Genomic DNA, 13,964 nt, shown 5'->3' with positions numbered 1-13,964 from the left:
CTATTATATCCCATTTGGACGATTGGTCCCAACCTGTTAAAGAGATAAACTGCAATGGCATGGTAAAGGTTTAATACAACCATGAGAATAAGAATCAAAATGACAATGCCTAGATAGACCGTTCTATTGTTAAAATTATATAACACTACGGACCTGGCTTTAACGTGTGAGGGCTTGTCCCGAGAAACATTATTCAAACTAGACACTATGACAATGCTGAGCAGAACACTAGAGTTCTAATCAAGAGTAAACTTTATTTTGTTTTATCTGTGTAATTTTTTGTAGCATTACCTTTTGTAAGTAGGCCCACAATGGTCCATGTTATGAGGTGTAATATAATTTTTATGAGAATGATAATCATCATACATTTTTCTTTGCTTCAAATCAAAACGAAAGTAGGGGGAAAAATTAAAATCGTATCCCGAACCCGATGTAAAGCAAAGGAGAAAACCCTTGAACTGTTGACCATATCACGCATTTATCCAGAAGCCATGATTCTTAAAACTCTTTTTGGTATTGCATTGGCATTATCCATAACATTTATTTTTAAAACGATGTAAGTAAAAGCAAAAATCAAATTGACCTAGTCACCATAGAAAATATTTCTAAATATTGTTTATGTGATTCGAGTAACCAACAGGTCCAGTCCAAAGACTATTTCTACCTACGTAGGTATTAATAGCTACGTAGGTATTTAAAGCTAACTTTCTGCTTTACCTCCATTTTGTGGCCAAATGCAGGAACGGCGCAACATGGTGAGCACAATTTCAGTCACACTGATGATGAATATGACAAAAATTTGGCCAAAAAATAAAAACTTCGTATATTATCAATTTTGCATAGAAACTAATGTAAAATTGCTGATTCAGGAAATAATCATTTTTTGGCAAAAATTTTGTCTTATTCATCATTAGTGTGACCATATAAAAAAATATGGTATTTACCATGTTGCGCCGTTTGGTCTTTTGGTCGCAAAATGCATAAATTATATAAAGTAGGTAAAAATAGCTACTTTTGGTATTGCCTACATAGCTATTAATACCTACGTAGGTAGAAATAGTCTTTGGACTGGACCTGACCAAGTCAACCCGCCAAAATTTCCTGTAAAGTTTGCTTATATCAAATTGATAGAATTTATTTGTTACTGTTTGGAAATGCATGTACCTATGCATTGAAAATTGGTGCCCCAGACACAAAATTACAAAAAAAGTCATTTAATTGCACCATATTCAGAGAATTTTATAACAGAGGATTACATGTATCGTATGATCATGGTTAAATATATTTCAGTCTGTTAATGGACTACCACAAAACCCTGTGGAACCATAGACCAGGGAAATGTCACATTGTGGAAGGAATAGGTAACATAATGGTGTATCTGAGATTTTATTTAATGATCATCTGAAAAAAAGGTTTTCTCTCATATCGTGCATTCAAATTATATTGTAACAGTATATGATTGTATCACACGTTAACATGTACATAATGTGCACATACATTTTAGTGTATATATTATATTTATTATCACTTCCAATGTATAATTGGTAATTGATTATGAAGTTTGGTAAAAAAAAAAATTGTTTGAAACATCTATTCTATGCTGGTAATTGCATGATTATAAAGTTTGGTAAATAAAAAATAGTTTGAAAGATCTATTCTATGCTTTTTTTTTTAAATATATTATATATTTTTCACTTAAATGAATAAAATGATTTTTAAGCACACATCTGTATCTTGTAGACCACGGTTCTGAGGACATGCAGACCACCAAGTCTGGTCTGACTTTCATCACCTCTGTAAGTTTTCAGGATTTTCTATAAGTTAAAGAAGTATAGTATAGACACTGAATCAGTCCTGAGCTCATTAAAGGTCAAGTACGGTAAAAATAGATCTTAAAAATAATGTTTATAATTCATTAAAAGCATTAAATAAAAGTTTATGGTGTTTTTGTTTTTTAAAAAAATCCCAGATATAAACGCAAAATACCTGTTCAAATATCGTTATTTATAGACATGGGCGATAGAGTTATCGCATTTTTTCATGACGTCATCAGAGACAATTGCTGTATAAGCGCTATTCTATAAACAGCCAATAACTGATTAAAATGAATAGTTTTAACGCTGAACCGTGTTATTGACGGTAAACTCGAAGATCTACTTGAATTTACAGATTCAACCAATTATGTGTGAGCCCATTACGAAGCAATCAGAATATGTTAGGCCTACCTACATGGATAAGTCATCGAAGTTAGAATCCGAGAATAATGAAAGTAAAACGGGAAATTCTCCAAGAAGCAGTGATTTGTTGTGTTTTTTGTATTGAAAATAAATTGAAAACATGTTCAAAGACATTCAACATGAAAATCGAAATCTTTAGGGCATTATTTGCATCTATGTAGAATCAGAGTTCTTGAAATCTATCGGTCCTGTCGGCAAGACCGATAAAAACAACCAAGGACCGATCACTTTACATTCTGTGTCAGTCCAAATGACCGGTAGATGTTGAGAAAGCAACTTACGAAAATCCGATTAAATTTCGTACGAATTCCCTGTAACCGACCGATTATAATCTGTTAAACGTTTTTCAGTATCTCGTAATGGCTTCTTCGATGAATGCAAGTACCAAACTATGATTGATTAATTGTTTAAACAAGTTTTTGACGCCGATAAGGTATTAGCCAGGTGAAAAAAATCAAATTAAGATTAAAATCCTATGAAGAAAATCGACCTCCCACAGGAATTTAACGAAATTTGTTATACGATGATCAAATTCGCATGAAGTATGGAGTGTGTATTGACGGAGGGTGCCAAATGTAGTGATAATAAAATTCAAATACAGTTTTAATCTTCTTAAAATTATGTTTTATTATTTTGTTGGACTGATAGAAATCTGTCTGGACCGACAAACTTCCTGTGGCAGTCAGTCCAAATGACTGACAGTGGAAAAAAGATTTCAAGAACTCTGAGAATATATTGTTTTTGTTCGTTAGATTACTAATAAATAAACTAGTAGACTCGATGAGTGTTGACAGATGACGAAAAATTCAAATCGTTTAAATATTAATCTCCCTCTATTTGACCTTTGAAAAATTTCATAACACATTATATGATATTCTCCATCTGTCAAAATACAGATATAGCACTGGATTTTACATTTTGCAGAAATTTAAATTTTTTGAAAAATTTAAATCGTTTAAATCTCCCTCTATTTGACCTTTTAGATATTTCAAAACACATTGTATGATGTTCTCCATATGTCAAAATACAGATATGGTACTCAATTTTACCTTTGGAAGCAATTTAAATTTTCTGAAAAAATTAAATCGTTTAAATCTCCCTCCATTTGACCTTTGAAAGATTTCAAAACACATTGTATGATATTCTCCATCTGTCAAAATACAGATGTAGTACTTGATTTTGCATTTGGCAGAAATTTAAATTTTTTGAAAAATTTAAATCGTTTAAACCTCCCTCTATTTGACCTTTGAGATATTTCAAAACACATTGTATGATGTTCTCCATATGTCAAAATACAGATATGGTACTCAATTTTACATTTGGAAGCAATTTAAATTTTTTTGAAAAATTTAAATCGTTTAAATCTCCCTCTATTTGACCTTTGAAAGATTTCATAACACATAATATGATATTCTCCATATGTCAAAATACAGATATGGTACTTGATTTTACATTTAGCAGAAATTTAAATTTTTTGAAAAATTTAAATCGTTTAAATCTTATTCAATTCGCACTTTGAGAGGTTTTAAAACTAATCTTTTATCATAATAAATATTTTAATGAAAATCTAAGGCACAATCTTATCTCATCTTATCGGAAATTGGACGGGAAGACCCACTTGTTGCTTGCAACGAGATCGTATCTAGTCTTATAATTATTATTCTTACCGATTTTGTGCACGCGATTTCTTGTAAATGCGTATTGATAGTCAGCTGTGAAACCATGTAAACAATTGTTAGTAAAGTTAAGAGTGATCAGCAAATAATTCTATGGCCGCTTGTGGTTGCTTCAAATCGTATCACCCCCCCCCCCCATTTCAATCAAAATAATTTTTTTAAAAACTGAATATTCAGCATGCGAACATGTCTCATTTTTTATTAAAAAGGCGGCGTTTAAATCTAAATAAAACAACAAGAGAATCCTGCGATAGAAATTACGATGGCCGTTCAAAAATTAAGCAGACTGGTTGCACAGAAAAAAAAATTGACGGCATAATCATGCAAAATGTCACATTTAATATAAACGTTATTTACCCATATGGTCTTCAAAATTTCATATCCAAATGTTGTAAATTGATATCAATTTTTGGTGATTTATCAGGACATATCATAAATTCACGGAGCAAAATCTTCGTCGTCAGAGCATTATAAAAAAAATATTAGCTTTCATTTTCTCAACATTTTCCCAAGAGTTCCTGTTAAGCTTTAGTTACCCTATCTACTCAACATACATTCACTATTTCTTGTCAGGCTTAAAATCTATAAAACAATTAAAGCATATTCTTTTTTTTTTGTTTTAATACCAAAAACTGCAGGTACGTATTTATGAGATATAGTGTGACATTAATTAATTGGTCACTCTATTTTTACAGTCCGGATAAAGTTTTCGCACATGCGCCTGAAGTATGGATCGATACCCCCCTCCTCTTTTTTAATAAAAAAAATTGTAAGAGCATAAAATATCTCAAAAATATAAAACTTCCCCGTAAATCACATCTGTATGTCGTTCTATGCAAGCAGATTGTGCGTTTTTCACATTTAGAGAATGCCCATACTTCTGGCGCCCCTGGGTATTCCCCACCAGTATTAATCCTTCTTCCGTATCACCATAGAAACCTATAACCATGCAAAATCCTGCTGAGGATCTAGGAACTTCACATAGAGAACTATGAATAAACCTTTCTCGTGACTTCATGTCCTTAATTTCAATATACATTCTCATGCTTCCCCCTCACCAACTTTTTATATTAAAAAAAACACGTAATTTTACTTGTACCTTGACGACATTGTGAGTGAATTTATGACTTTGAACACATACTCTGTGCAATCACCATTTTCACAATGTAAAGGTTTTGCGATTTCGGAAGATGTATCGGTGTTGAGCACCCGACAGATGAAAAGCAGCGAAAGTCTTGGAATTTGTTGCAATGTAGCGATTTTATTGAACTCCTTTGTCTTATCTTTTAATTACTTAGAGTGCTTTGAAAAATAAGATGAGACAAAGTAAATATGTTTTAATTTTTAATACAAAGTCCAAGTTAACTAAAAAAAAAAAAAATTAGATTTACCGGGTACGTGTAATAATTTATATGCTAGTATTTTAAGAACACAATCTACTCTCTGCATTTTTTTCAGTGCAAACTGAATAACTCTCCACTTCCCATACAAAAAAATCAGTATAAAATTAATCAATCTGGTTTGAAATAATAATGTGTATGGTCACTTTGTTTTCAAGATACGTGTGTATTTTTTTTTTGTCTTTACTTGCTTACAGATAGATTAACTAAATATCATAAATTCATGTATTGAAATTTTACGGATTTTGTTAATGCGCTGCACACAGACGATATAGCATACTGTGTCCTCTAGGCCTATCTCTTTTGGGTCGTTCGAGAAAAGAAATAAACTAAAACACTCTGTATAGATTTTACATAACATTTAAAAGCTGCGCACTGCACTATAACCCTGTAAAGGATTTTTAAAAAGCACATGTAAACGACCAGTTATCTCCTAATCTGTCTTTCGCTGAGTCTCGCTTTATTCAAAAGTTGTCTCTGATGACGTAATACGTTATGGGCGATAACTCGCGTCACTAAAAAATATTGATAGCCCAGGTAAATTTTAATCGCGCAGCAGTAGTCATACCAGGCGGTTTTCAATTAAACAGCTAACGGAATTTAAATCATATGAGACCGGTAGACAATTATGTATATATTATTCCAATTTTACAAAAATCTCCATACTTGACCTTTAAACAGAGCAGATTGAGTAAATTGTACTATATAACTCAACAAAGAGAGGAGAAACAGAAAGTAAAAAAAGAGCTAGAATTCAAGTGGAAAATGTGACTCGATCACTATCTCTTTTTAGCATGAGTGATCATGGTGATAATTCCATTAAAACCCTGTATTTATTTTCACCCCCACCTCCCTCCCACTCCCCTTATGTTAAAGTTCTGTTATTGTCAATTTTGTATTGCTCTGCCTTTTGACATTTTGTCCTTTGTTTATGGTATTTGACAAGTAAATTGTGTAAAAGTTTTAAAACCCCCCTTTTTTTAAGGGAATAAATGGAGTTCTCTTTGGATCATCATTTGATGAATATTACAAGAAGCACAATGTACGAGGGAGAATCATGCTATTTGATATGGAGAAACCAAAAGATGGTGTCAAAGAATTAATGATTATTGGAGACAAGTTCAGTTACGATGACTTCTATCCTCATGGAATCAGTGTGCTGGAGCACAAAGGTAACACACCAATGTGTGATGTCAGTAACTCATTCAGGAATCAATTACATTTGTATTTTAATTCTGAATATCTGATGATATTTCCAAAGAGAAGGAGGAGGTTCAGCGAAATTCATAATGAGCGCATTTTTCCCTTTCGTGTCAACAGAAGCAAAACACTGAATATTTTGAAATAATTTCACATTTCACTCAAAAATATAACTATATCATGTATTATAAAATACAAATTGGACATCTTAATTGTGTTTGTCAATTGTTGATTTTCAAACAGGTAAAATCTTACTCTTTGTTGTTGTGCATCGAAAGGAACTTGACACGGTGGAGAAATTTGAATTCCTGGAGAAGACCTTAGAACTGAAGCACCTGGATACTTACACTGGAGATCTTGTACACCTGTAATGCTTACTCTTGTTTTTAAATTAGAATGATAGATTAACTTTTACATCTTGATAACAAATCAGTAGTTATGAGTAATTTGTGACTGCAGTTGAAGCCAATTCATCCTTCAGTTAAAGCTTTTACTTTCTTTTTTAGACTGAATGATGTGGCGGCAACTGGACCAGACTCGTTTTACACCACAGACTATGGCTATTACCACAATCACTTCGGACATACCTCAGAAATCTTTCTAGGGCTCTACTTTGGACATGTTCTGTACTACAATGGTCAGAATTTCACGATAGTTTCAGAGCCAACACACATGGCTAATGGCATTGCTCTGTCCAGGGATGGGAAGTAAGAGAGAATTTACTTGTCTTTAGTGAACAGAATAATTCCTGAGGCCTGTTCAACAGAGCGAACATTCGCAAGTGCTCGTCAAAATTCCTTATCCGTCAAACAGGAATGCTCGCGCAGAGTTCTTGAAATCTTTCGGTCCTGTCGGCAAGACCAATAAAAACATCCAAGGACTGATAACTTTACGTTCAGTGTCAGTCCAAATGACCGGTAGATGTTGAGAGAGCAACTTGCGTAAATCCGACTAAATTTCGTACGAATTCCATATAACCGACCGATCATAATCTGTTAAGCGCTTTTCAGTATCTTGTAATGGCTTCTTCAATGAACGCAAGTACATGTACCATACTGATTGGTTTGGTTTGGTTTGAACATATTTTATTGTTTAGATGTTATAACAAAAGGATTGGACACAAGTTCTTAAAACTTAGAACGTCCTCTCCTTTATAACAATTAATTACACAAAGTATTGTTCAAAAATTAATTTACACTGGAACCAAAGGTCAATAAGATTATCTAACATTGGTAATGCATGTACAAAATTTAAATTGATGTAGTATGTACAAACAAATCTTAATACATTCAAAAACGACCAGATCTCTTGATAAACAATTGCACATTTAAAAATAAACTTTCATTTTAAGAAATACTGATCGAATTATCTCCCCATAACAGAACATGAGTGTCTACAATACGTAAGTTAATCATTCTAAAAACAGCATTGAACAGGTCGTTTCTGAGGGCAGTGTATTTCGCACAAGAGAAAAAGAAATGATATGCGTCTTCTATTTTTCCACAAGTGCATAATGGACTATCAATAATATTCTTTATTTAGAACACAATTGTGTCTTAATCTAATATGAATTACTCTCCAGTAACAATCACCAAAAGTAAAACTGATTGATAAACTGTTAAAACAAGTTTGTTGATGGCGCTAAGGTAAGCCAGGTGAGAAAATTGAACTAGTTTAAAAGCTTATGAAGAAAATGGACCCCCACGAGAATTCAACGAAAATTATTATACGATGATCAAATCGGCATGAAGTGTCACTTGTGCAGTGTGTATTGTCTATTGATGCAGGGTGCAAAATGTATTGAAAATAAAATTCAATTACAGTTTTCATCTTTTTATTGATTTTTTTTTTGGACTGATAGAAATCTGTCTGGACTGACAAGCTTTCCATGGCAGTCAGTCCAAATGACTGACAGCTGAAAAAAGATTTCAAGAACTCTGCTCGGGAGCGCTCACTCTGTTGAACAAGCCTCTGCTGTACTCTGTGATGTACGTATTGGAATCTTTTTATTACAGGCTCGTGTATGTTGTCTCTAGTTCTGGTAAAAAAATTATGGTGTTTAAACGAGAGGCAGATAACAGACTCACCAAAATAAATGTAAGTTGTGCTCACAATTATCATGATTATTACTTGTTCTTCTCAGTAATTGAGTGTCACCATTAATTTTCAAATGAATGAATTCTGGAGTATAATTTTATTCTCATCTTATGTTCAAATAAAATGTAAAGCAATATACATGTACAGTAATGTGTTAGAAATGAATACTTGTTCAAAACTGTATTTGATTTTTATGCCCCGCCATGAACATGGCCGGGGCATATAGTTTTTGTCATGTCTGTCTTCCGTCCTTCCGTCACACTTGCATTTAGCTCTGTTCAAAGCTAAGTTTCAAAGAAACTATCCAAGATATTTTCATCAAACTTCACATGATGATAGATATTGATGAGAGCTATGCAACTGCTTCAACATTTTTTGACCTTGACCTTTCCTTTGACCTTGACCTCACTTTTCTTAAATTAGTGTTTAGCTCAGTTTTAAACATACCATTCAGGATGTTGTTATCAAACTTCACATGTTGATACATACTGATGAGAGTGATTCAATTGCATCAACATTTTTGTCCTTGACCTCTCCTTTGACCTTGACCTCACTTATCTTTAATAAGTGTTTCGCTCAGTTTTGAAGATACCATTCAAGATATTTTTGTCAAACTTCATATGCTGTTACATATTGATGAGAGCAATTCAACTGCATCAACATTTTTGACCTTGACCTTTCCTTTGACCTTTTGACCTCATGTTTCCCAAATCAGTGTCAAACTTCATATGCTGATACATACTGATGTAAGCAATTCAACTGCATCAACAATTTTCACCTTGACCTTTTATTTGACCTTGATCTTACTTTTATCAAATTGTGTTTAAGTCAGTTTAAATTAAAGACATCTTTCTAGATATTTTTATCAAACTTTATATGTTGATACATATTGATGAGAGATATGCAACTGCATCAACATTTTTGACCTAACATTTCCCAAATCAGTGTCAAACTTCACATGTTGATACATACTGATGAAAGCAATTCAACTGCATCAACAATTTTTACCTTGACCTTTCTTTTGACCTTGACCTCAATTTTATCCATTTGTGTTTAAGTCAGTTTTAAAGATACCATTTATAATATTTTTATCAACTTCATATGCTGATACTTAGTGATGAGAACTTTTCAACTGAATCAATAGTTTTTTACCTTGGCATTTCCTGTGGCCTTGACCTCACTTTAATGAAATTAGTGTCAAACTTCATATGTTGATACATACTAATGTAAGCAATTCAACTGCATCACTTTTAAAGATAATTCTGATCAAATTTCATACACTAATACAAATTTTCATGTTGCATTACTAATATACCCTTGGCGAGGCATTCATGTCCTATGGACATATTTCTAGTTTTAAATCATACTTTACTAAGAACTGGCTGATTCTCTCAAGTCTTGGAAAATCAGAGAATGTGTTCACCTTATAGCCATCTAAAGTTTTAAAGTTGAATTTTAGTTCATTGTCATCTGAAGTTTTAAGACTGAATTTCAATCAAAATTGTCAATTACATGTAACATGTAAAAGTATATTTTTTTCTCCTCTAAGCTATGATCCCTAATGACATTTAAAAAAAACCCAGTTCATTTCATTTTATCTTTGCCAAAAACTATTTAAACTGCCAACGAATTATGTATTTGTTATGCACAAGCTTGTTCAGAGTTTAACAAATTGAATACACCCATGAAACGTAAACTGTTTTTGTAAATAGCTGGGGCACAAGCTCTGTTATTGTTAATGTTTATGAATCATCGGGTGTATTCAATTGTTCAACTCTGCACACACCACTGAGCACAGACTGACAATACTGTGAGAAGATTTTGCTTTCGAACATTTGTACTCTGAATTTTCTGTATTATACTGTAGAAGCACATATTTTCGTGGGGATAAAATTTCGTTGATTTATCATCAAAAATAGTTTCGTTGGCATTTGATTTTGTTGTTTTGAATGTAATCCTATTCAATATATAGTCATACAAAATTTCATGTGGGATTTAATTTCGTTGATAATTGTTAACAACAAAATAAACGAAATTTAATCCCCCACGAATATTTTTTCTTTTACAGTAGTTTTGATATTAATTTTTCATTATTTCATAACAAAATTGCTACTTTTCTTCAGTATTAAGAATAAAATTAAAATTTATGAAAGTGCAAGCTAGGATGTGTCAATTAAATGTGTCCAGAAATTTGAAAATTCAATAACTTTTAGAAAAAATAAGATTTTTATTATACATGTATTTTTGTATGAAATGCTATTATAATAGCAATAAATAAGTCATAAAATTATACAGAAAATTTGAGAAAACATTAACTTTAAATCTGTGTCCAGGCACCTTTAAAGAGCCTTTGGGAAAGAGAGTTAGGTGAAATGACTACCTGAAGAAGGAGGCAGAAATTCACCTATTATTTTCAAAGTCAGAAAAAAATTCCCTGGCTAAGTTATATTTGTAAATTCTGGAGGTTCGAATCTGGCTTACCTTTATTAGGCCTAGAAAAAAAGTATGTTTGTTTCCGCTTTCAGGCTGAAAAAATATAGGGTAGGTCGGTAGGCAAATTTTTTTTTTTTGAAAATTATTTTTACTTCTTTAATCAAAATGTGTATAGAAGTAACATTAATGACAAAAGAAATGGTGTTTTCAAGCATTTCTGTGACTTAAACTTATAATAGAAAGGTGACTCAAACTTCTTTCTGTCTTGAAAATGTTGCGAAGTTGGAGACTATAATTCCCTGGGTGAAATCTTGCACTACATGGGACAAAAGCATTAGAAATTTTTTTAGGGTCAGCACTATAAATTAGGATCGGTCGGGAAAGCGGAAACAAACATATTTTTTTTCTAGGCCTTACTGCAGATGTGATTTCCATGTATACATTTGAGTATATGTTTGCCCTATACATTGATATCCCTCTAAGAAAACATGCAGTAATGCAAATTATTTAAGTTGAACAATATTTCTCTGGAACTGTTTAAAATTTTTATGTACAGGTGATTGACCTTGACACAATTCCTGACAATCCAGTGGTGGATCCAAAAACAGGAGACATACTACTGGGCTGTCATCCAATAGCATTTAAAACTTTACAACATCAGAACGACCCCAGTCAACCCTCAGCTTCACAGGTGTATACTTTAATTTACCTATCACAGGAATTGTAAATCACTTTCTATTTGCAAGAACTTTATTTCTTTCTAATTATGCACACCATTAACTTTCAAAATTTTCATTTTTACTAAGAAAAGTCATACACAACAGTTTTAACAATTTCTTTGCAAAATACCTGTACCATTAAAACAAAGCATATTAAAAATCAAGTGACCTATAGTATATTGGTACACTTTGGCTTTTTATGTTAAGGTCGTATAATCCCATCCTTTCATTGAATCACAATAATATTAGGCCCAAGCTAGTGTCACACGTCTTAACTGCATTCCGGTTTGTAGAGGATAACCTAGCATTTACATGTAGGTGGAAGATGTTTGTCTCTACTGATCAGACAGCTAGCTTTGTTGCTGATTGCTAGATAACCTAGCAGCTAGGTGGAAGATGTCTGTCTCTACTGATCAGACAACTAGCTTTGTTGCTGATTGCTAGATAACCTAGCAGCAAGGTGGAGGATGTCTGCATGCCTCTACTGATCAGACAACTAGCTTTGTCGCTGATTGCTAGATAACCTAACAGCTAGGTAGAAGATGTCTGTCTCTACAGATCAGACAGCTAGCTTTGTTGCTGATTGCTAGATAACCTAGCAGCTAGGTGGAAGATGTCTGCCTCTACTGATCAGACAGCTAGATTTGTCGCTGATTGGTAGATTGTGGATAAAAAATTATCAGAAAAAAAAATCATTTTGGAACAGAAAGAGTATTTCCCTCGAAAATATGTGTCAATTTTACATTTAATTAATTTGTTAAGATGTAGAAAACAATCTCCCTATTTGATAAAATCTTGTGCACTGCATTGTGGGAACTAACAAGACAATCTTGGATTTGGTACTTACTAGCTCTATCTGAGTAGTATCTAGGCTAGCTTTCATTCAAGAGTTTAGCTTTGCGTAGGGGCTATTTAGCAGCTACACTGTTGAACACACCCTAGGTAAATCGAAACATTATTCAAGTTATTTTTTAAGTATTTACTGTGTCAGCAGGCTCAGTTTTGGGCTACATTCTTAGACTGAGTCCATGCAGACTTTTCATAGGTCAATTTATGTTTTTTTGTAAACGATGGTTGAAAGTTTATTTAAGACCAAGATAACAATTAAGCTTCATAGAATAAATAAATTATTTTTCACCTGTAGAGTTGCATGACAGACATTAATGGTCTCTTCATGCCTTAAAAACAACAAAAATTGAACCCCTGCAAAAATTTAGTAATTCCACATTAAGGTTATAACTGTTTATAGCAGCTGCTTAATTATTTACACATGGATATTAGCAATATTAATAGAATGGTTAATTTAGTATAATTACAAATTGTTCTCTGCGTGTGGTAATGTCACAGCTATGGTTTTCATAGAATGGTCATTTTTCTACAGTTGTGAATTGTTTTGTGTAGGTGCTGATGTTACATATGGATAAAGGCGGAGCCAACATGACAGGTGCGACCGAGCTCTTCTCAGATGACCTTGAACTATTTGGTTCAAGCGTAGCTACCTTGTACAAGAATCGTATGTTGATAGGTACAGTGTGTCACAAAATGATGTACTGTGAGGTCAATACATTATAAGAATTCTAAATTTATAATTTTACCTCTAACATTTTATATCTTTAGAATGTATGAGTGCCATTTCCTTTATTACCTAGCTTGACTAAGACTGTTTGACGCAATGTTTTCTTGCTGTTTTTTTTAACCAGAACTTTTTCCATGATTATTGCATTGTTTAAATTTTGGATGTTATTTTTGTATTTTTACATTGTTAAGCCAACATGTTTGTGTCAAATATATCAAAATGCATTGCATGTATATATATATATATATATATATATATATATATATATATATATATATATATATATATATATATATATATATATATATATATATATATATATATATATATATATATATATATATATATATATATATATATATATATATATATATATATATATATATATATATATATATATATATAAGCTTAAAAAAAAAATGCGCCTTAATTATGAGGAATCTTAATAAATTTTCCTATATTGATGTTTGTTAGTGGGATATTAAGGTGAAAATAACACGGACCAAAAATAACACCTTTTGTACAATTGATGCAATATACCGGGTACATGTATTTGCAGTCTGAAATGACTTGCATATTTGGACTTTTTAAAATATTTTTTCTGTATTGCTGTATTACAGTGAATC

General features: G+C 32.3%; 1 protein-coding gene and 1 pseudogene across 1 annotated transcript; one reads left to right on the top strand and one right to left on the bottom strand.

The window, feature by feature from the left end:
* Positions 1-407, bottom strand: part of LOC134268492 (ADAM 17-like protease) — a 51,519-nt pseudogene extending 51,112 nt beyond the window's left edge.
* A 43-nt stretch (positions 408-450) lies between these two features.
* Positions 451-13,569, top strand: LOC134268489 (serum paraoxonase/arylesterase 1-like). Its single transcript, XM_062750757.1, has 9 exons — positions 451-556; positions 1,291-1,361; positions 1,741-1,796; positions 6,299-6,485; positions 6,757-6,880; positions 7,020-7,220; positions 8,529-8,610; positions 11,600-11,734; positions 13,164-13,569. Exons 1-9 carry the CDS (start codon positions 492-494, stop codon positions 13,332-13,334), a joined length of 1,092 nt encoding a protein of 363 aa, XP_062606741.1. The 5' UTR covers positions 451-491; the 3' UTR covers positions 13,335-13,569.
* The last annotated feature ends 395 nt before the right edge of the window (positions 13,570-13,964 follow it).

The sequence above is a fragment of the Saccostrea cucullata genome, unplaced genomic scaffold, assembly GCF_032062105.1.
Source record: "Saccostrea cucullata isolate Sc308-1 unplaced genomic scaffold, CSIRO_AGI_Scuc_v1 ctg656, whole genome shotgun sequence".
Taxonomy (NCBI): Eukaryota; Metazoa; Mollusca; class Bivalvia; order Ostreida; family Ostreidae; genus Saccostrea; species Saccostrea cuccullata.
This window is presented reverse-complemented; position numbering and strand designations above follow the sequence as displayed.